At 35.9% G+C, this 24500-nt stretch overlaps 2 protein-coding genes across 2 annotated transcripts; one reads left to right on the top strand and one right to left on the bottom strand.

Annotated features, from left to right (window-relative positions):
• Positions 1 to 4549: 4549 nt before the first annotated feature.
• On the bottom strand, positions 4550 to 14904 carry OR14A2 (olfactory receptor family 14 subfamily A member 2). The gene is given in 3 exon segments (XM_017894962.1): positions 4550 to 4791; positions 4794 to 5494; positions 14888 to 14904. Coding segments are annotated over 3 exon segments (960 nt in total).
• Positions 14905 to 16871: 1967 nt separating this feature from the next.
• LOC108544049 (olfactory receptor 14K1) lies at positions 16872 to 17816 on the top strand. Its single transcript, XM_017894978.1, has one exon. The coding sequence runs from the start codon at positions 16872 to 16874 to the stop codon at positions 17814 to 17816; it is 945 nt and encodes a 314-aa protein (XP_017750467.1).
• The last annotated feature ends 6684 nt before the right edge of the window (positions 17817 to 24500 follow it).

The following is a 24500-nucleotide window of genomic DNA, read 5'->3' as shown; positions in this document are numbered from 1 at the left end:
ATCAGGTATAACTCCCAATGCAATCCCTCCCCCCCCCACCATGACAGGCCCTGGTGTGTGATGTTCCCCTTCCCGACTCCAAGTGATGTCATTGTTCAGTTCCCACCTGTGAGTGAGAACATGCGGTGTTTGGTTTTCTGTTCTTGTGATAGTTTGCTAAGAATGATGGTTTCCAGCTGCATCCATGTCCCTACAAAGGATGCAAACTCATCCTTTTTTATGGCTGCATAGTATTCCATGGTGTATATGTGCCACATTTTCTTAATCCAGTCTGTCACTGATGGACATTTGGGTTGATTCCAAGTCTTTGCTATTGTGAATAGTGCCGCAATAAACATACGTGTGCATGTGTCTTTATAGCAGCATGATTTATATGAACAGGTATTTCTTAAAAGAAGGCATATGGTCAACAAATACATGAAAAAGTGCACAGCATCCCTAAAGATCAGGGAAATGCAAATTAAAACCACACTGAGACATCACCTCCCACCTGTTAGAGTGGCTATAATAAAAAAGATCAAAGTTAAGTGTCAGTGAGGATGTGAACTTTGGCATATTTAGGTTTGTGATTCATCTGAATTTTATTTTTTGTATGTGAAGTGTAAGGTGGATTTTAAAAATATTTAATTCTATTTTTTTTCTACATCATTTTCCTTTCTAGTCCTTCCTTTTCCAGTAATGTATGATTTGTCCTCTGTCATATTCTGGTCACCATTCATGAATGGATTGAGTTTTCTTCCTTTGGTCCATTCTCTATCTCTAAATAACCATAATCTTTCAATTACTATAATATTATAGACATGTTTATATCTGAAAAGCCATTATCTACTTCTTACTTTTCATCTTAAAAATTATTTTAATTTTCATGGCTATTCAATTGTATATATGAATTTTTTTTTGATTTTATGATTGGATTTTTTAAAAAATTTTATTATTATACTTTAAGTTCTAGGGTGCAAAACTTAAGTTCCATTTTGAACTGCTTTAAGACTTCAAATGAAAAGTTTATTGGTTACTTATGGAGAATCAACACCTTTATTGAGTCTTCTCATCCCTGTACACAGTATGTAATCCAACTACTTTCATTTTGTTCATACTCTTAGGTAACTTAAAAAATTATATTCTCTAAAAGTTATTTTTCCCCATTGATGAGAGTTAATCTCAGATACCGTATACTTTTCAATGTTCTTGTGAATATGTAATCCATCTTTAGTTTCTTTTACTTTAGGACTGTCCTTGGTCATTTCACCCCCAAATTTGACTTTTTGAGCCGTCTCATCAGTCTCTTATAGGATGTCTCATATTATTAGTTTGTTCAGTTGTTTCTCATGGTATTATTAAATTTGTATCTTCTGTTTTTCTGAAAACTGGAAGTTAATTCTGAGACTTGATTAAATTCCAGGTTAAATATTTTTAAGAGAATATTTCAAGGATGATGTAGTCTACATATTGCAACATATCAGGACGCGCATACGTTATTTTATTATTATTGATACCAATTTTGATCAATTAGATTATGGAGGTTACTATCCATTCTCTTTATTGTAAATGTAGAATAGATAGTTTGAGGTTGAAATCTTGTCATTATGAAGGTATCTCATTTTCCTACAACTCTTTTTCTAGTGGTTTTATCATCCGTGACTGATTCTTGCCTGAATCAATTCCAATATAGATGATTAATGTTATGAATTTTTAAATTCTATTATTTCTTAAATATTTACTAGCTGCCAATCTTCTAAAATGTTTGTTTTAAATCAATTTTCCCTGGTAATTAAAACATATTATAGAAAAATAGGGCACTGATATAATTTGGACAGCTGTCATTAAGATGGCTAACTAGAGATGCCTAGCACTCACCTACTCCACAAAGAAGGACTGAAATAGCAAGTAAATAGCCAAATGTTGATGGCACTATCTAGGAGAGAATGCTGGTATCCAGCAGGGAAGCAAAAGGAATCCTATAAGTTATAGAAACTCAAGATGGCAGCATGGAGAAGGAAGTAAGGCAGCCAGCTGGATGGGCAAGGAGCCAGAAAGTACTTCCCTTCTCATGTGGAAAAAAGGTAAATGAGAGATCCATGTAAGTACACATGTAGGCACCTGCACACACTGTCCAGAGGCTGAAGAGTGGTGTGTCCAGCCTACCGGAACCCACACACCCCACCCAGGAGCCTGAGGGCCAGCCTGCCAGCCTGCTACTTCTACAGCCAGCATCCTTGTTCCACACTCAGAGGTCCAAAGACTGGCCTACTGAGGGTGCACTGCCATTACTGCTAGCACTTGCACACACCACCAAAAGGCCTAAGCACTAGTCAGCCTTGTGTCCCCATCTTCAGCAAAGGCTAGTCAAAGCATCTGCAAACAACTGCAACCTAAGCCACTAAGGAACTCACAGAAACTACTGACATTGATGACAGCAAAAGAAATCATACAGTGGCTACAGTATAGTGCATATCCAGAATCAAAGCCAAAGCAACCTGCCCAACCAAAATTGAAGACACATATATAATAATAAAAAGTATTTCCTTACAGAAGCTACTCCATAAACCTGGAAGAAATGACTGTTAAATGAGATGCACAGATATCAACATAGGGATGAAAGAAACACAAAACAGCAAGGAAACATGACACCCACAAAGGAAGACAATAATTCTCCAGTAAAAGACCCCAAAGAAAAGGCATAGAAAATGCCTGAAAAAGAATTCAAACTAATTCTCTGAAAGAACCTGAATGAGATACAAAAGAACACAGATAAACAACACAAAGAAATAAGAAAAAAAATCTTGATCCGAATCAGAAATTCAACAAAAAATAGATACCATAAAAAGAACAAATAGAAATCCTGGAACTAAAGAATTTAATGAATGGAATAAAATGTAATTGAGAGCTTCAACAAAATACTAGATTAAGTAGAAGAAAAAAATTTTGAACTTGAAGACAACTCTATTGAAATAATTCAGGCAGACAAAGAAAAACACAAATACTCCAATTTGATTATTATACATTATATGCCTGAATCAATATATCCTATGTACCCTATAAATATATACAATTATCATGTATCAATACAACTAATAAAGTATAAGAAAAAGAGGACTATAATTGTAAAATATCAGATGCTACTAAAAAACAAAAGGGAGGACACTGAAAAATCTCAATGGATTTTCCACAATGTACGTAATTTCTTAAAAATTTAAACCAAAAACATTTCACCAATATAATTTAACTGAGGGTAGGGTAACAGTCTTTTCTCTTTTACAACTCTGCCCACTCAACTCTGACAATAGGTAGATATACACGTCAAAGTGATCTATTTATATTTAGCATATATTTTTTCTTTAAAGGGAAAGAACAAATAATTGTGTGATTTTCCCTCTGGTAGAATTTAAAGGAATTTTTTTGTGTAAGATATATCATGAAAGTTTAATTTAACTTTATTTATATTCTTAGCATCTTATTCTAGTATGGTAAAAATCAACATAGCTGTCAGAGGATATTTGGGACATGATTAAATAGGATAACATGTGACTCAGAATTAATACGTGGCCATCTAGTTAATTCAAGGGACAATAAAACATTGGTAACATGATTGAGAAAAGAGGACAATATGATTGAGAACAATCTTAGGAACATTTGTACTTTTCTTAGATAAATAAAAACATAGCAAAGTCAATATAAAATTCAGAAAGTTATTCTAATAAGACACAGAATCTCTAGGGAGGGTTATATAGAAGGTAAAGAAAAAGATTTCACATTGTAGACACTAGTGGTTAAACCAAAGGAAGTGTATCACAACTGAATGACTTGTGCAATCATTTTAACACATTTCCAAGCTTCTGTTCAGAATCAGATTTAAAACATTCTTTATACAGGGAGAGGTAAAGGCCTTTCTGAATTATAGACATGTAGACACATAGAAACACACAATTCTTAGACCTTGGGAACTCTGCCTGGTCTCTTTCTGGAAATACTATTTACTGGGTGACCACCATTTGCCTAGGAGACCTTGGCTCAGACGTGTCTTTTCACCTCTGCTTTAGGTGTCCTGAGGACTGTTTACAGATCTGGGCACAACTCTAAAATGGCCTTAGCTTCCTGTGTTATTTTTGCCTAATATTGTTCTTGCTCAACACTAACTAGATTCTGTGAATTCTATCTGGGTAGTGCAAATGCATTATACTGTACTCATCGAATCACCTCAGCATTTTTAATTTGTTCTCAGTGAATAAAATAGAGAAAATAGGTTATTAAGAGACCAAAGATGAAAACATCATGTTAAACATAACCAATTCGTTCAGAAAGTTATAATACAAAGGCAGAAATGCTTTGTCATAGAAGAATACCAAATGATTACCCTAACACTCTATGTTATCCTGATGTAATGCAATTAAGTGACCTTAGAAATAGTCAGTTAGGCTCTTGAGTATTTATTTCTTCAGGGAAAAAATAATGTATGTTGCTTTCTTTTCTTAGGTCTTTCCAAAGTTAAAAGTAAGGAAAGTTTCTCGTGATCTGTAAGGTACTGTATCATTGACAGAACTTGAAAGTGTTAAATGAAGTAAGCCTCCTGGCCATATGCGTTTTGCAACAACCTTATCAGAGCACGTTTCATGTCATCGTTCCGCAGGCTGTAGGTTACAGGGTTAAATAGTGGAGGCATCACAGTGTAGATCACAGAGAATAGCCTGTCAATAACAGATGGTGAATTCGAAGGTGGCTTAAGATAAACAAAATAAGCAGTTGTGATAAAAACAGTGAAAACAATGAGATGGGGGAGGCACGTGGAAAAGCTTTTGACTGACCTTTAGTGGTAGGGATCTTCAGTACAGTGGAGAAGATATAAATGTAAGAGATCACAATACAGATGAAACAAGAAATGCTTAAACATGCACTAACTCCAATACCTGCATAAATTACCATGAGTGTTTCAGAACAGGAAATCCTTAGTAATGAAGGAACATCACAGAAAAACTGTGGGATCACACTGGAGCCACAGAAAGGCATGGAAAATGTGCCAGCTGTGTACACAGTACCAAAGAGCCCTCCAATGGCCCAGGAAACACTTGCCATTAACACACAGATGCCAGTATTCATGACTACCTTGTAGTGCAGGGGACAGCAGATGGCTACATAGCGGTCATAGAACATGGCAGTGAGGAGAAATATCTCACCTGCTGAGAAGGAAGTCATTAAAAGTAGCTGGAAGGCACATGCTAGAATGGAAATGGAACTGTTGTGAGTTAGGTTGTTGACAATGAATTTTGGGATTGGAACAGACACCAGGAAGACATCCAAAAAGGATAAGTTCTTCAGGAAGAAGTACATAGGTGTTTGGAGCTTTATGTCTAGGGTAGTGAGAGTAATGATGAGAAGGTTACCCATTAGGGCTGCCAGGTAAATCAGTAGGAAGAGCACACCGTATAAAATCTGCAGCTGCTGGACATTAGAAAACCCCATAAGAAGAAATCCTGTCACCAAGGTGACATTGGCCACACTAGGTTCTCTTCAGTGCCTGTTAAGGTGAGAAAATATGCAAAAAAAAAAAAAAAAAAAAGGAGAAAAAATTAAAAAATTAATCTATACAGACTAGCAAGAGTCATATTGATATGCAAAAATATTCACTGGAAAAGAGTCATGTACCTACCTAAAATAGCTCTCCATTTACTTAAAACTTCATTGTTCATTTTTTAAGATAAACTCCATGAGTAATGTGCAAATTCCATTAGACTTTCTAAGAGTTTTACCTAATCTATAGCCTCAAACTTAATTTGTTCCAAGACACATGTAACGTGACTAAACACAGAAGCTTTTCCAACCCACTGAGAATTTGCACCAAATTATTATGATGCCATGCTTCATGATGAATCCTTTGCTTTCAGAAAAGCAATCCAAAGGCCCATGTCTTTAGATTGTGTTAGTATCCATAATATCCTACACAGGTGCAAAATGTCAATTATCATGTGATGTTACAAACATAAAGTCACACCTACAGATGTATTGAATAATCTCACATAGGTAAATAACCTTTTCTATTCTAATGATAGTAAGCATGGAAAAATAAACTCGGATTTGTTGTTCAATGTTTGTATTATCTTGAGGTCATACAATTCTAACATAATGAATATCTCATTAGTGAAGTAATAAAAAATGAATTATTTAGCAAAATTTCATGTTTTTTGAATGTGCACATGTGTACTAAAGCCACATCGTTATAAGGGTGGTTGATTTGTGTATAAAGGAATTTTGACAGGGCACCATGATAAAATGGCTTTCCCGTCCTAACTGAGTAATTTTTCGTGATCATGGTCAGTTTTCCATAATTTACTTTGTAAAACTATCAAATATCCTCTTTCAGTGTTTAAAATATTTCCCTCAATTATTAGTTACTGATGTAGAGTTATTTATTCTTTATTGAAAAGATCAGAAAAATGTTCCATATATATCAGACCTCAAACTAGATGGTAGAGATTTAAAAAATATACAACTTTTTTTTTTCTAGGAGCTTGCTGTTAATGGGAGGAGGCAGAAAAAGAACAAGTAAATTAATAAACAAGATAAACTCAGATTGGAGCAGGCATTACGAAAATATAAAGGTGTTATTTTAGAGATTAACCAGATGAAAGGGCTTTCTATATGGGTGACCTGGGGACTGACAACAAAATGAAGAGAAGAAATACAGGACAAAGATCTGTAGAGAAGATGCTTTAGGAAGAGAAGCTTAAAAAATAAAGTAAAGGTGATGGACATTTGGATCACATGTGGAGAAGCAGTATACAATGAACCTGAAAAATGTGGTAGAGTGATTAAATAATTCTGAAGACATTTATTAGCTTCAATGGTCAGTCTGGAGAAATACACAAGGAAGGACAAAAGGGAGGAGGAAGGATAAAGAAACTGGCCATTAAATTTAATTGTTTTTTTGTGTGCCCTAAATTTCCTTTATATCTACAAGATTTTTAAAATTTTGCTTTGGAACAGACATTTTACCAATGGAAATTTGAAATTAATACTGTATAATAATTCCAATTCCTCAACCACATGTACACAGGATTACTCATCAGATGTCCTTAAGGAGATAATTCCATCACATCTACACAAGAGTAGAAATATTTCTCCCAGAATAAAAGATTTAATTTGTCAGTTGATTACATGAAATGAAAACAAAACATCTAGCTTCCTTCATAAACTCCGTGTCAACATAGCACATGGTTCCATCTCTAGACTTTTGAGAAAAGACTCAAAGAGCTCTGCAAAGCTGTGGGAGTTTCTTCAAGTGGAAGGATGCATAGGACCACAAAGAGGAAGGCTGCTTGCCTTTCTTTCATTTCAAATTTGACATAATTTGGAAACTTCTATAGTCAAAGGGACTGCAACAAATTATTTTTAAGGCACTTGGCTAATACTTTAGAATTCCCCAAAGAAAAATGTCTTCAATATTTTCTGAATCACCTTGTTAAGTGATTATCTCTTCAGACCATTAGCATTATAATCACATGTGTTTTCCATAGGGAGGAAACAACTGTTTGCAACGTAGGTCCAGAACACATTCTGAAATACACTGTTAGGGACACGACTCAATCTTTTAGCAGAAAAATAATAAAGTATTCAAATATTCCCTTATCATAGAGTTATAGGCTATAGGACAGTGGTAACCAAACTATGTAATATACTGCATAATAATCATTTGAGCACTTCACTAAAAATGAAGACTCCTGAAACATACAACAAGCCAACATAACATAGATTTGCTTATAGCTCTGTTCCCCTTTAGACTAAGAGTTTATACTAAGCCTATGGTTAAGTTACTTAGAATGGTTTCTTTTATTTTCTTTTGAACATGGTTATGTTTTTCATTTGAAGTATAGTTATTTCATTTGATTTGGTTTGCTTTTAATTTTAAAGCTTTTTGTCCTTTACTTTTGTTGACAGCTTTTATATGTAAAAAATCCATATGCTTCTCTGATGTAAAATACATACAAAACCCCACAGAACACTATTCTCAATGAAATGTCATTCTCTGTCCTTTCCACCCCATTGCTCAAGATCTACAGAAAAGCAATTTCAGGGTTTACTGGTTTACTGTCCGTATGTTTTAATTTTACAAAAAAAGATTTGCTCATGTTTTCTTGTTACTTATAGCACGCGAAGTATACTCCCTTACATTTGATTATTTAATGTACTAACTGCTGGCAAACATTAGATACAGTTTATGGAAACTGCCTTCATTATCATTGTTTTTTCATGGTTGAAGAATACTCCAGTGTAAATCAAGGTAATAGTTTATTCAACAATTACTATATGTTTTGGTATTTCGTTTTCAAAATTTTGTCGTTATAAACAAAGCTGCCAAATGGAAACTGTGTGAACATGTATGAAACTACAGGAGGTACATCTTCAGGGAATCATGTAAATGAGTCAAAGGTGGCTCCTGTAGGTTGGCCCTCACGTAGTTGACTTCTTCGCAGCAGGCTGTGAGTTAGCTCAAACGCTGGTGACACTAAACTCAAATCCTTACACATCAGTTGATTCAAACATAGCAGAAAAACCTCACGTTTTAGTCATATATAACCGGCCTATTTCTACTCTGCATAACTGCACCCAACATCTGTTAGCCATAATTAAAATTAACCCTGGGGCTACAAAACACTTTAAACCACTGTTTGAAATTTATCTTTGCCAGATAATTTTTGTTTTTTGCTGTTTTATTTCCTCTTTCTTTTCCTCCGTTTCTTCTTTCCTGCCGTTTTTCAGTGATTATTTGAATAATTTTAAAATTTCTTTTAAAATTTTGTTTTCTAGCTGCTTTTTATTGTGTGTAGCTGCCCCGGGAATGAGAAAATATACATACTTTTTCTAACTCTACTTATAATTGATAATGCACTCCTTCTTGTAAAATAATATCTTTGTAATTTACACATGTATTAGGGTTCTCCAGAGAAACAAAACCAACTGGATAAAAAATATATATATTTGGAAATGGGAACTCTGATGTTGGAGGGCCAGGAGAAGGTTGCTATTCCAGGCCAAGAAGAGAGTGTGAATTCACCTTTCCTCTGCTTTTTTGTTCTATTTGTGCTCTCATTGGATTGGATGATGCCTCTCCACATTGGTGAGGGTGAGTTTCTTTACTCAGTCTACTTATTCAAATATTAATTTCTTCTGGAAACACCTTCATAGACACACTCAGAAATAGGGTTTTACCAGCTATCTGGGCACTCTTTAGCCCAATCGAATTGACACATAAAATTAACTCTCATGCCCCATATATGACCATGTCTGATACGATTAACTTTTTTTAGTATTTCAGTATATTTCTTGTATTATTTATTTCATTCTAAAGATCTTACTTCAGTATATCTTACAGGCAGTTTTACTGTCAAAAAATTCCTTTTAGTATTTTTAAATCTAGTGCTATCTTTATTTTTCCTTCATTCTCAATTTTATTTTGCTGGACATAAAATTTTTGATTGATAGTTGCCCCTCCAAACCTTTCAACCTTTCAGTATGCTGAGGATGTTTTCTATTCTCTTTGTGTAATCACCATTTCTAATGAGAAGTCATTCATTATTCAGAGTATTTTTTCCCTTCATGTAATATATTAATCATTTTTTCTTGCTGCTTTAAAGATTGGTGCTTATACTTTGCTTTCAATAGTTTTATTATTATTTATTTTTGTTTGAGTTATTTTTGTTTGTGTTCTGACTGGTGTTTTTTAGCACCTTGTACCTACAGATTTCTAGTTCCCTCAGATTTTAAAAAATGTCAGCCATTATATCTATAATTATTTTTTCTGGCATGTTCTTTTTTCTCCTTCCAATTCATCAGCTTATATAATTTATATGCTCTATCTTCAATTTCCTTACTCCCTCAGTAAAATTTTAATTTCAGAAATAGAAATTTTCAATTTTATAATTTCTATTTGGTTATTTTAAAATGTTTCTATTTCTTTGTGGAGAAATCCCATTTGTATACTGAGATTTCACATGTATTGAAAACATTTTTTTTTCTTAATTGAGACAAATGACCAATATAAGTATCTTTGTTTGTTTGCTTCAGCATCTGGTTCATCTTGAGTTTGGCCTAGATTTATTTTCTTTTCACATCTTAATGGGTTTAATTTTTAGATTCCTCATATGATGGGTAGAATTTATCCTGAATATTATGAATGCTGAATTGTAGAGATTCTACATTTTATTTTATTTTTAAGTGAGTATTATTTCTACATATTAACAAGCCATTTCTTGATTGGTCTTGAACTACAATTTTTATTTCATTTGTCGTAGCTTCCATTTCATTTAGATCTTGGTATGGCTGAATATCTTTCGGTCTTTCTGTGCATGTGTGATTCAGGGGTAAGCCAGAGATGTGGGTAGAAAGGGTTTGACCTAACTTTTTTTTTTTTTTTTTTTTTTTTTTAAAGATCTCTTCACTCAGATTTATAGTCCCCAGGCTTCTCTTTTCTGGCGCCCCAATCCAGAAAAAAAAAAGATCTATCTCTATCCATTTTGGCCAGCATCATAAGCTCACCACTGTTGTGTTGCTGTGAAAACTGCACAAATCCCAACACTGAAAGCTGTGATGGAGGAAACTAAATGGTTAAGCGCCCTTACAACACTTCTCCAAGTGAACAGAAAACTTTGGCCACAGTCTGCCAGCACTTATTCAGGTGTTTTTTGTACTATGTTTAGGTTTCACATGTGCTTTCTGTTGGAGAAAAGGAGTGGTCTGAGGACCTCTTTCCTAGTCCTTCTTATTTGGAAGTAAAACCTCTCTTTTGGCAAAACCGAGCATGGCCTTACCAAATGACCTAGTGATTTGGTCCCTTGGTACTTACCCAAGTGATTTGAAAAGTTATGCCCAAACAAATCCTGCATATAAATGCTTATAGAAGTTTTATTTATAATTACTAAAACTGAAAGAATCTAAGTAGTCCTTCACTAAGTGAGTGGATAAAGTATACTTCAACAATACAGCAGAATGGTAATCAGCAGTAAAAAGTCATGAGATATGCACACAACAACATAGATGAATCTTGGATGCATTTTGCTAAGTGAAGAAGCAAGTCTGAAAGTCTGGCTTCTTTCAGACTCAGCACGCCCTTCCCCCAGGCAGGATATGTTTGTAGTCGAGTCTTTTTGCCTGCAGTGGTCCTTTGATCTGGGAAGGCTCTGGGCATGCTATGGTTACTTTTCCCACCCTTTTGCCAATCCAGGAGGGATTCTTTCTTGGCTTATTTGAGAACCTTAGTGGGGTTGCTAGATATAAAACCGATGAAAGTACGAGGTATCTCTGAGACTGCGGCCCTCAGGAGTTTCTTACTCTCACACCATCCTGAGAGCATTCGGAAATTCGTCAAAACTTGTGACCCTTCCAGTTTATTATTTCTCTGGCTTTCATTCCTACTTAGCAGATCTTATCTGTGACTCTCTATATTCACCTGTCTCTCTAGATTTAAGGATTAGTGTCCATAATAACAGACTAAAGACAAAAAAATGAATAGATACAGTTACCTGATTATCAGAAAACAGATTTGAAAGATTTGAAGAAATTTGTGACAAAAATCCTTAGTAACCTGGTATTGAAGGTAACCTCTTAAACTGATAAAACACATCTGAAAAGAAACAAAAACCAAAGAAATGCATTGGACTATGGAACCATTCCTATTTTACAAACCTTCTGAACCTTAAGGAAAGGCATTTCCTGTTTATCTGTTCAATCATGGTACCTGCTCATTCTACTCCCTCACTCCGTGTCCTTTCTAGCCTTCCTCACTCTCCCTATATAACAAAATCCCTTTCTGCCTGACCATTTAGACGACTACAGGTATCATATTTGGGGAGATTCTATTGCAATAATCTTTTTGAATAAGTTATCTGCTGACTCAAAACCAAGAAGAACAAAAACAAAAACCAACAAAATGAACAAAAGACAAAACCCTGCAACTAATATCATAGTTAATGCTGAAAGCCAGAATGCTTATTCTGTAGATCTGGATCAAAAAGGATTATTCTCTCACCACCTCTATTTGCGCCAAGTAGTGAAAAAATGTGAGGGAAAAAAAAAAAAAAGAAAATGAAGAAGTGCAACTTTTCCTCGCAAAATAAATATCTACATAGAAATTTTGAGAAATCTACAAAATAGCCACTAGAGCTACTATGTTAGTTAAGAAGGTTGCATGATAAAAATCAGACTGTGACATGGTATTAAAAAAAAATGGAAATGGAAAGCAAAAGCAATACCATTTATATTATGTTACAGTTTGAACTGTGTCCTTCCAAAATTCATCTGCTGAAGTCCTAACCTCCAATACCCCTGAATGTGACTGTATTTGGAGAAAAATCTTTTAAAGAACTTATTAAGATAAAGTGAGGCCTTTAGGGTGGTCCTCCATCTAAATTTATTGATGCCTTATAAGAATAGGGATTAGGGCACACAGGGAGACCTAGGGGCACGCGTGCACAGAGACGACCACGGGAAGAGGCAGCAAGACGGTGTCCATCTGCAGCGCGAGGAGAAGATTCAGAGGAAACCAAGGCAGCTGACGTTTTGGTCTCAGGCGTGTAGCCTCCGGAACGGTGAGAAACGCCCTCTCACCGACGGCGTGTTTAAGTCACCCCATCTGTAGTGTTTTGTCGTGGCAGCCTGAACAAACAAATACAGATTTGGATCAAACTCATGAAGTATTTACTGATTAATTTAACAAAATGAGCTTGGGGTTTGTGTACTGATGTGCACGGAAATAACAAAACGTTTCTGAGAATCTTTTAAAAACGTAGAAATGGAGGAATATGCAATCTTTAATGCTCAAAATACTCAATGTCGCTACAATTACAGTGTTTTCTACACTGATTCTAGACCTACTGAATCTAGAATCTACCACTCTAGATCTATTGAATCTAGATTCAGTCCCTGTCAAAATCCCTAGGAATGACTTAAAAATTGATAAGCTAATTTTTAAAGTGTAGATAATGGTGTCCTGTGGGGTTGGATGTCATATGTCTCTTATGAAATGTCATAAAATGATGAAGAAGAAGGTCTAATCTAAACATCAACTTCGTGATGAATGTGGAGTGTCCACAAGAGGTTGCTGGATGACAGCAACAAGCTCTAGGCAGCATAGAGGCTGTGTCCACCAGGATATCTACAAAGTCAGTCATTCAAAGCAAACTAATGAGAAAATAACTGGAAATTCTGTGAATATAAGAAGAACATTACAAGATCAAAATCTGAAAACAAACTGCACCTCATCCCAACCCTGGAGAAGACTCTGCTGAGTTTCATTTTGTTGCCGCTTCCAAGAGAGAAGCCTGAACTTGTAGGATGCTCATGAGGATGCCACTGGCATCACTTGAGAATGAAACAGATGTTGGAAATTAGGTGCTCTTGGGAACTTTGTATACAGACATCTCTAGTCATTTGTGAGGGATGCTGTCTTCACTGGAGGCTTAAATCTATGGTGAGAGGGGAGAAGAAAGATCCAAGAGAACTGTGATGGTTCAAGGACTTAAACAAATCCCTGTTGCAGACCCCAAAGTCAGAGCACTGCATCTCCCATTGTCCTTCTCAGTTGAAACTGGACTGAGATTATTACACTCAATTTAAAGATTCTGTGTACACACGCCTAAATTTAAGTTGTTACATGCAAATGAATGTCTAGGATCCACTAGTCACATATTATGGATGCAATAAATAAAGGTTTATTCTCATGAGACCCAGAAAGATCTCTTTTCCGTCTCACTGGAGGAAAAGGTAGTGGCACCACCTCTCAGATCTGAGGTGGGAGTGAAGAGCTGGGTCTCCAGGGCTTTAAATCCTATGAAATAAAATATAAGCACAAGTAAAAGTGTGACCTCCGGGGAGAGTCCCATGTAGTCAATGAAAGTCTGTTTAAAGCTGCTTTAAAAGCCTTGCTCCTTCATAGAGAATGAAGTGCCTGGAACAGAGGACACCAAGCAGAGCTTGGAGACTGCACAAAAGAAACAAATACTGATACGTAGAGGGCAGAAGTGGTCAGTCGAAATCATTGTGAGTTTAACCCGGGGAGCTGGGGTCTTGAAGCAGGAATCAGTAAGCTATAGGAAACTGTTTGCAGCGTTCACTAGCTCTCCCTAAGAATTGAAAACTAGAGCTCTCTTTGAACGAAAACTGTGAAAAGAAGTCCTAAATTACTTAAACATTTCATTTTTATTTTCTTATCTTCTGAAATTATTTTAAATGTAGAACTGTTTGGGAAAGCATTCTCATCAGCCTTTGTTATGAATACTGCTTCTATTGATTTTACTCACAGAATGGAAATATTTTCGAACTGAGATTCCATATAGGCTCCCCTCCCTCCCCTTCACTCTCTCCCTCGCCTCCTGTCCCCTTCCTCTCCTCCTTTCCCCTCTCACCTCTCTTTCCCCTCCCCTCCCCTCCCTTCTTCCTGTTTGCTCTCTCATTCTCTTCATTCCTCATATTCCTGACAAAAGTGACAAAATTTGTTGTTAATATGATATAGAAATGGTAAAGAAACATATAAACCTGAACTTACTCTATTCTCCCAGCCTCCTTAATACCCGTTGATTTTAGGATTATTTTGTGCATTATAAGTATTTTCCAAGTTTCAGATTGATTGAGACTCAGGTTGCATATTTTTATTAAATTATGTGGAATTTCCCTGGACCAAATAAGTATATAAATATAATGAGGCAAAGCTTTATTGTTATTAATGTTGTCTGTAAAGAAAAGCACACAGACTTTTAAACTAATGCTATCACTCATTTCATATGTAATCATGTGAAATAAGGTGAAACACAAATCAAAAATGAGATTGAAGGGATAAAAATCTAGCATCGAAGTCAAACATCATTGGGGTGGGAGGAACTCAAAAGGACACTCAGTCACTCACTGAGCTCCCCCGGCCATCTCAGACACGCAGGCTGATGCCACAGAAACCAAGATGGATGGTTTGCTAGTTTGGAGGTAGCTCCTGGGGTATTTTGACACTGCTCCAGGTTTTATTCCCCCAGCAGGTTGAACAGAGGAGGCTTTACGTTCGGGGCTTCCATGAATTAGCTCACGTTAAAAGTTATGAGTCAGGCTCTCCATTATTGTTCTAAAGCTAGGGCCAGTGCTTTCTCCAACAAGAACAACCAAAGTTTGCAACACAGTATGAAATTTCTGTTTGCTCATGAGTCTTTTCAATTAAAAAAAAGTATTTTATTTTATTTTTGTAGACATAGAGGGATCTCATCTTGTTGCCCAGGCTTGTCTCAAACTCCTGGCCTCAAGAGATCCTCTGGCCTCAGCCTCCCAAAATGCTGGGATTACTGGCATGAACCACCATGCCTGGTCCGTTTTCAGCTTCAAATCACTTGTTAATTCAGTTCTCAGAAAGTCACCTGTACTGAAATGGACGTGTTATATGAAGGTTAGAGGTACAACTGCTCATCCTGGAAAAGCTCTGTTTATTCTTGCTCATCCTCTCAGCTGTGTCTGTCTGTGTGTGTGTGTGTGTGTGTGTGTGTGTGTGTGTGTGTGAATAGAGAAGGGGCAGACTGTATGTTGTAATGGCCCGCTACATTCTATTTCAGTTGAAAAACTGCTGAACAACAAAGTGAGAACTTCTTGTGTCTACAAAAGTAAAATATTTTTTAAGTTGAAAAGACTCAAGAGCAAATGGAAATCTCATACTATGTTGCAAACTTTGGGTGTTCTTGTTGGAAAAAGCACTGGCCGTAGCTTTAGAGCAATAATGGGGAGCCTGACTTATAACTCAACATGAGCAAACTCATGGCTGCCCCAAACTTAAAGCCTCCTCTGTTTGGCCTGCTGGGGAGAATAAAACCTAGAGCAGTGTCTGCACACCCTAAGAGCTGCTTCCCAACTAGCAAACCGTCCATCCTGTTTTCTGTTCTGTGTGTTTTAGAGATGGCCTGGAAAGCAAAGGGGAAAGTGAAAAAATTGCCATTGAAGTGATACTAAAGTAAAATCAAGAGAGGTTCTAAAGACAAGATGATCTGAGGGAAAAACATGGCCAAAACTCTCCCTCCCGCTGGGGTGTGCGAGTGATCTCAGATGACAAGCTCTGAATGTCTTTCACATAAGAGGCACACTGCATCTCTGGTTAGATGCAGTAGATATCCCTGTCTGTCGCTTCCTGTGGTTAATTAAATCTTTCCTAGAATATTATGTTAATCATCTGGCTAAGTCTCAGGTTTTGTTCTTTTCATGAAAAATGACACTATATATTTGAGAACTGATTTGTGAAAATAACGAGTACTTTTTAATTTTTGTGCTATGCTATGTATATTGAGTAAAGAAAGAAAAAAATGATACTATAATCACATTTTCACTAAAGGAGTAAACTTTAATGCAAAAATGGGAGAATAATCTTAATATCCTTCAGTGAGAAGGGGATAGTAAATTAGAGTATCACCTGATGATAATGACTATTTTAAATATTGCAGTAAGTAGCAAGCAGAAATTTCATAACATTTAATACACACAAAACTACATTAACCAGGATATTTATACATGAAAAGGTATGCCCTGTTACAGTTATATATAATTGCATAGCCAACCCTGTAATTCCCAATGGAAATAAAATCACTCAAAAGTCGTTTCAAGTAATGAGGGAGATGAGTGAAGTTCTTTGCTTCTTTCACGATGAATCTTAGTCCAGGACTACTAAGTGTTAGACTGATATACCCACAATTGTTTTACACGTGAGTCAATGAGAAATATAAATTGCTTGATATTTTTAAACTTTTTGTCTAGCTCTTGATGCTATACATACCTTCATTCAATAAATGAAGAAACAAATGATATTTTTTAATATTAGTATGACACTTATCTTCCTTTACTCAATAGGGCCCTTATAATTTTGAATTATGACCAATCAGACTCAGATGATGGAATTCTTGCTTATGAGATTTACTGAGAATTGGATGCTCCTGAGGCTACACGCTGTGCTCTTCTCATTGATCTACCTTGCGGCTGTGCTGATGAATTTAGTCATCGTCCTCCTCACGATTCTTTATCGCCGTCTCCACATGGCAATGTACTTTTTCCTCCGACATTTGTCCTTCTTAGACCTGTGTCTCATTTCTGCCACAGTCCCCAAATCCATCCTCAACTCTGTCACCTCCACTGACTCCATCTCCTTCCTGGGGTGTGTGTTGCAGCTCTTCTTGGTGGTACTGCTGGCTGGATCAGAGATTGGCATCCTCACTGCCATGTCCTATGACCGCTATGCTGCCATCTGCCGCCCCCTGCACTATGAGGCTGTCATGAGCAGAGGGCTCTGTGTCCAGTTGATGGCTCTGTCCTGGCTCAGCGGAGGGGCCCTGGGACTCTTGTACACAGCTGGAACATTCTCTCTGAATTTTTGTGGCTCTAATGAGATACATCAGTTCTTCTGCGATGTCCCTGCCCTATTAAAGCTCACTTGTTCTAAAGAACATGCCATCATTAGTGTCAGTGTGGCCACTGGGGTCTGTTATGCATTTTCATGTTTAGTTTGCATTGTGGTTTCCTACGTGTACATTTTCTCTGCTGTGTTAAGGATATCACCGAGACAGAGACAATCCAAAGCCTTTTCCAACTGTGTGCCTCACCTCATTGTTGTCACTGTGTTTCTTGTAACAGGTGCTGTTGCTTATTTAAAACCAGGGTCTGATGCACCGTCTATTCTAGACTTGCTGGTGTCTGTGTTCTATTCTGTCGCACCTCCAACCTTGAACCCTGTTATCTACTGTCTGAGGAACAAGGGCATTAAATCCGCTCTGAGTAAAGTCCTGTGGAATGTTAGAAGCAGTGGAGTAATGAAAAGATGACTGAAGTTGAAGCTGGGAAGTAACTTTTGTTGTTGTTGTTGTTCTGCCATCCACTAGCTGTTTAAAATTCTCTTTTGGAATCAAAATGTCATGGAGTCTTGCTACTGATAATCTCAAGTAGTCAGTTTTAATAGAAATAGAAAGCAAGTATTTTCTAAAGGTTTTGCACTTTTTTTTTTTTTTTTTGAGACAGAATCTTGCTCTGTCACCCAGGCTGGAGTGCAGGGGCGTGATCTTGGCTCACTGCAACATCTGCCTCCAGGCTCAAGCAATTATCATGCCTCAGCTTCCCAAGTAACTGGGATTACAGGCGTGTGCAACCACGCCCAGCTAATTTTTTAATTTTTAGTAGAGATAGGGTTCCGCCCATGTTGGCCAGGCTGGTCTTGAACTCCTGACCTCAAGCAATCCATCAGTCTTAGCCTCCAAAAGTGTTGGGATTACAGGCATAAGCCCCCGGGCCCGTCTCTTTTCCTCTGCTTCTTCACTTTACATCTCTTATTTATGTAGAAATAATTAAAGTTTTCCTATGACACCTTCAATGATTTTTACTCTCGCTCTAAAGATCCACATGCATTACATGAGATTTGTATGAGGTTCTCATTCCTCAAAAAGCTTTCATCTTTTCTGGCATTCTCTTCAGTTAGTTCCTGCATTATTATCCTATGTTTTCTGGCATTCTCTTCAGTTAGTTCCTGCATTATTGTCCTAGATTTTGCATTGCATCTCAGGTTTTATCGATTCGACTTTTTTTATAGCTTCTGATTTTCACTATTTGGTAAAATTGTAATTTTAACTTAAAGTTATGATTTCAACTTACTTTTAAAGTTTAAAAAATGCACTCAATTTTATTGCATTTTACCTGTTTGATTCATGTGTCCTTGGTAGATTTTGTACAATTATCTAAACATTTAGGAAGATGATTTTCTCATGTCTTTTTTAACATAAATTATGTTTTGGAATAGAATATTTTTCTCTTCATTAAAACATCGTTTTATGTAATGTGTTGATTCCTGACTTGTGCAAATTGCTTTCATAATGTATTACAATTAATGAAATAGCATTTAGCACTGTTTCTAACATTGTGATAAATTCTACATTTTCTGGACTTTTAATATTATATAACATTTCAAATACCCTAAATGTGTAGAATTGTTTTCTACTCCTTGCTGCAGGAAACAATCCTGTCGCCCTATTTGTCGTCTCTCTGCTTCTTTCCTAGAGATGGAAATTAACGTTTGTTGCCTAACTTCACTGTATCAGACACTTTTGCATATACCACCTTTATTAATCCTCTGATGTGAGGCAGCATGTAATACAGTTAAGCAGATGGGACAGCCGAGACTGAGCATCTTTTTGTTTATGTTACTCATAACTTAGGAATGTAAAAAAATATGTTTCCAACCTTTGGCAATACCTTTCAAACTCTGTATGCTCACTACAGCATCTTTGAAACTTGGTCCATATTAGCTTCCTCATGAAATCTTCTATTGGCCCAAATTCTACCCAAATATTAAAATCTAGCTAAGATTTTTAGCGTCTAGCTACAAAACATTATGAAAGTGCTTAATTACACATTTCTCTGTCTCTGAACTCTCGTATGTCATTGTATGTATTATATGTCAGAAAATAATTTAAATATCTTCTAGTGAGCTTTGCACAAATATTTGACAGAAAATAAATATATTTTTAAAATTTGTTTAACACAGAAACTGGATTATCTAATGCCTGCATGGAAAGTTCATGCATAAACTCTTTGATTTACTTTACAGTGCAGTTCACAGTTGGGGAGCATATAATGGTTTTGTCATTACTTCTTTAACACTGCCTGGATCCTAAGCCAATTCATTTCAATGCACCATAAATTTAGTTTTGTGTGTTTAAGAAAAAATAAACATCGCATTAAATGAACTTATCAACTTTGAGTTGAATCCCTGTTATAGAAACATTGAATTGGAATATGAATAAAAAAGTGTGTCTGAGAACTGAAGGCACTGGATAATGACTATATTTTTAGAGAGCAACCATAAAGAGTGAGTGATAAATCACACAAGTATACATGTGTAAATATACATATAGATACAGTCAAAGTTTCAATGGAAAAAAAGGGTAAGAAGTAGTAACAGGAAGTGAATTTTTGCTGTTTTACATTCAAAGCAAAGAAAGCTGTAACTTGTCTTGAATCTATTGGTCATGTAGTTTTACATGTAAAGAGTACATTACTGATGTTTGCTCTGATAGGTTGTGCTATGAAACTCTTTATTCACCATTTTGACACTTCTTTGCTTACTTTAGGAAACGTTCATTGTACTGTACCCACGTGCATTCGATGGAGACATGCCACGATTGAGAACCCTGCAAGCTTACAGATCACTTCTGTGATGCCCTCCCACTCTTGTTTTCCAAAATTTTACCTTTACAATGATGATACAGATGAAAGTAACTTGAAATAGTACTTCTATTTCAGTTCAATGGAATTCCAAGTATCTGGAAAAAATAGCTTTGTTCAAATGTTGAAACAAAATGTGTATTGCACTTTTGGAAAGCTTCTTCACACTAGTTTGTTATGGGTTTATGGAAAAGCCTGAACTTGGTATGATGTGAAACAGATTTCTTTATTATTTTATTTCAAATACCATGTAATTTTTATTTTAACCATGTATCTGCTTTTCTTATACCTCAATATTGAAATGTCTTGGAGATAATACACACACACACACACACACACACACACAGAGACACACACACCATGAAGTGAAGACTGTGTTTACCATTGTAGAATGTAATCTGACATAACAAGATGCTTATTTAAAAGACCCCACCAGTAACTAGTTAAATCAAATATCTAATACTAGCCACTTAACTGCTTGTTCAAGGAAAGTGAGCTTCTACTCTCTGTGTTGTAATTGGTAAAAATTTTCCTTCATGTTTGGGTCTTTTCTGTTTCATTGAAGGTTTATTCTAACCTCGTGAGAAATATTGAATATATTCTGCTATATTATGTTTAAAAGCTTTATATTTTACCATTAAATTTTAGATCAATTATCTACCTATAATTAATTTTTTGCACACTGGGGCTATATGACAGAAGATAATCAATCAATATGATAATAAAATAGGGAATTAAGAAGATTACAAATATTTGATTTTTCCATTTACAAATTTAGGAAACTAATATGTGGACATAATGATTTGAGGCAGCAAAACAACAAGAGGATGCAAGGACAGGGGCAAGACACAAAAAGGGGAACATAAGTTTTCAAAAATATGCATTGGAAAGCAGATGTAGGTTATTTAATTAGAGATAGGAACTCTACAGTTAAAAGTAATTTTTCAAGTTAAATGTATCTAGAACTATGCTATCAAATATCGCACCACTAGACACATGACTACTGTGTACTTTGAAATATAATTTGTATCACTAAGGAGCTAAATTAGTACTTTTAATTAATTTGCATTTAAAAATTGATAGTTGATTCATTTATTGGAACATTTTTAAGTGTCCTTGAAACAACCAGAGTATGAAAATCTATTTTTTTCAAATTTCATAAAGTCTAGATACAAATTATTTCCAGTGAAAGTTTAGTGTTCCACTTCCTGCCACACAGCCCTCCACTGGAGGGCTTCCTGACTGTGGCGTCCCCAGCAGAACTCCCCTACCAGAGCACCCCCGACCCATGGCACTCCTCTCTGGAGTGACCCCACCTGCAGGGCACCATGCCAGAACACCTCCCACCTATGATGCCCCTGCTGCCTCCACTGGAGCTTCTGTAACGGCAGTCCCCAATAATTTCCTACAGAATGCTGTTGCCAGTGGTCTGGGAGCACCTTGGCCCCTCCAGCCCAGCCAGAGATTGGCCTCAAGGGACAAAGTTTTGCACCAACTTTTATTTCTACCAATCATCTATGACAATTTCTATGGTTCTGCAGTTTCAGGACTACTCGATATTTGGCAGGCCTTTTAATTTTAGCCATTCTGATGGGTCTGCAGGGACATTTCATTATGTGTTTAAGATGCATTTCATTCATAATTAATGATTTTGAACACATTTTCAAATGTTTGTTGGCATTGCCTTTTTTTGTGTGCTGCCTCTTCAAGTTTTTTCATTATTGATTTATAGGAGTTTAAAAAAAATATTTTGGGTATGAGACCTTTGTTGGTTATTCGAGTTTCCTGTATCTTTTTGTACTTTTATCTTAGAGCCTATCTTTTTAACTGTCTTCATGGAAACGTAAGTCTTTAAGTGTGTTGTAATTGGTAAAAATTTTCCTTCATGGTTGGGTCTTTTTCTGTTTCATTGAAGGTTTATTTTTCTAACCTCATGAGAAATATTGAATATATTCTGCTATCTTGTGTTTAAAAGCTTTATATTTTACCATTAAATTTTAGATCAGTTATCTACCTGTAATTAATTTTTTGCACACTGAGTAAAGTAGGCATCAAATTTTATTTTTAACCATATGGACATTTAAATTACATTTAAAGGACATTAAATGCATCTTTTTCTCTGAAGTTCTACCTTGGCCACTGCTCATGTCATATATATGCATGGTATAGTTTTTGGCCTTTATATTGCCTATGCCTGAACAAATACCATAGTGTTGTAATGATTGTAATTCTGTAACATATTGATATTCATAGAGCAAATTATTTTTCCTTTGTGGTGAAAGTTTTAGCTCTTTTCACGTAATTTATATATGTTTTAGAGCAGACTGTAAATTTTCACACATATACATATAATATAGTTGGGATTTTTTGTTTTGTTTACTCTAATGTAATCACATTAAATCTATTGATTAAGGAAATTAATCATTTGGATCTTCAAATATATAAATATTGTGAATTTTTATTGGTCTTCATTCCTCAGTATATCTCTGACCTTCCTACTTACTTGCATAAATATTATTATCTAAGAAGAACACTAATTTTCTTTGGGACAAATTGGTTAGGGTTGAATTCTCTGAGGTTTCTTAATTTCTTCTATTTGTGGGGGATAAGAGTTTTGGATGTATTACGCCTCTTCAAAGCAGATGCCAAATCAAAATTTGCCATGGAAGATATCTATTGGTGGAGGACACTGTCCATAGATCTAGATCTTTATCATTCCCATATATCTTGATGGATATGCCATAAATGTAAGTCTCTTCTTGTTCTTTTTAATCTAAACTTAAGGGGTGTACGTGCAGTTCTGCTACATGGCTCTATTGCATAGCCACGGGCTAAGGTTGAGCACAGCTGCCTGAGACATACTTTAAAGTTGCCTCACGGAGTGCTTCAGAAAACAAAGGAGAGGCTCAAGTTTTTAAAGAAAAAGGAACAAATCAGGAAAGGGGGAGATTATGAAGTTATTTGTGAGACATTGGATATACATTGTGGAACTGTAGGGCAATAGTTACTCTCTTCAGTGTGTGGTATTTTATGGTTACTTCGTGTGTCAGTTAGTCTAGAGCCCGTGCAGAGAGTGGCTTCAAGAGATAACTATTTAGCTCAAGGGAAGGAGTAAGACACGACTGTTACTGCACTTCAATGCAGTTCTTGGCCTGAAAATTCAAGGGGCTAGCACTCCTCACATAAAAATATCTTTTCTTTCTTACCTGGAAAACTAAGAATAATAGTATATGGAAGTAATAAGATAATTCTATGATTACATTAATAAAGCCATTGTGATCTATATCTAGTTAGGTAATTATCACCTATGAAATGCAACAGAAAATATATCGAAAACTGATTAATAAATGATTACTTAAATCATTTGGAAAAGGAGCTAAGAAACATTCTACAGTGATGCTATGAAAACATACACATTTAAAATATTCTTACTGAGTCAAGGGGTTGAAAAGAAGGATGGTGGCTTGGGGGGAAATAGAAAGATGTGTCTTCTGGCTCTTTCTTTTTTTTTGATAGTATGAACCATAACGTAGTGAAGCAGAGAAAAAATCTTCCCTAAGCAAAACCCCAAAGCCAGAAACCTTAAAGGAAAAGAACAGTAGATTTAACTAGATTGAATAAAATCTCAAGGACAAAATGTAATCACAAAAAGAGTTTTAGAAAGCAGCTTTAATTTTTCTTTCTTTTTCTTTTTGTATTTAAGAAGCATGAGACCTACAGGACCTAAATTTTCTAATATATAGAAAACTTAAGCAAAGCAATAAAAATGAATAATATAGCGAGAAGTTATAAAAAGACATCAGACGAAAAAATTAAAACAAATGGCTCGTATACTTTGTAAAACTTGCCCAGACTGACTGACAAATATATGCACATCAGAACAAGGAGACATTTATTTCGCCTCTCATAATGTTAAGGAAGGATGGACCTAGATTAAAAAGTTGAAATAATCTGTCTTTTGAGACTGCCTTGCATCTCTGGGGATAAAATGAGGCAGCGCCTGTAAAGTCTTGTTCTTTCCAAGGGCAGGATGGTAGTTAATTTGGTTCTACTCCCAGGATATTTACTTAACCAATTAGGAGAATCACCTTAAAACTGGGAAAAACCATGGGCACAGCAGTTCATGGTTCTTGCCCTGTCTGGACGTGATTGTGGACATGATCATCTCTGCAGCTAAAAGAATCCAGTGAAATTCCTGCCATTATTGTTTTCCAACTTTTTTCTGTCCTTTTCTTTGCAACCCTACTTGGATGTCTTAACTTCTGTAAGTATTCACTTTTGTCTTTGGATTGTGA

The sequence above is a fragment of the Rhinopithecus bieti genome, unplaced genomic scaffold, assembly GCF_001698545.2.
Source record: "Rhinopithecus bieti isolate Rb0 unplaced genomic scaffold, ASM169854v2 scaffold_26106, whole genome shotgun sequence".
NCBI lineage: Eukaryota > Metazoa > Chordata > Mammalia > Primates > Cercopithecidae > Rhinopithecus > Rhinopithecus bieti.
The sequence above is the reverse complement of the archived record's forward strand: the minus strand, read 5'-3'. Positions and strand labels throughout refer to the sequence as shown.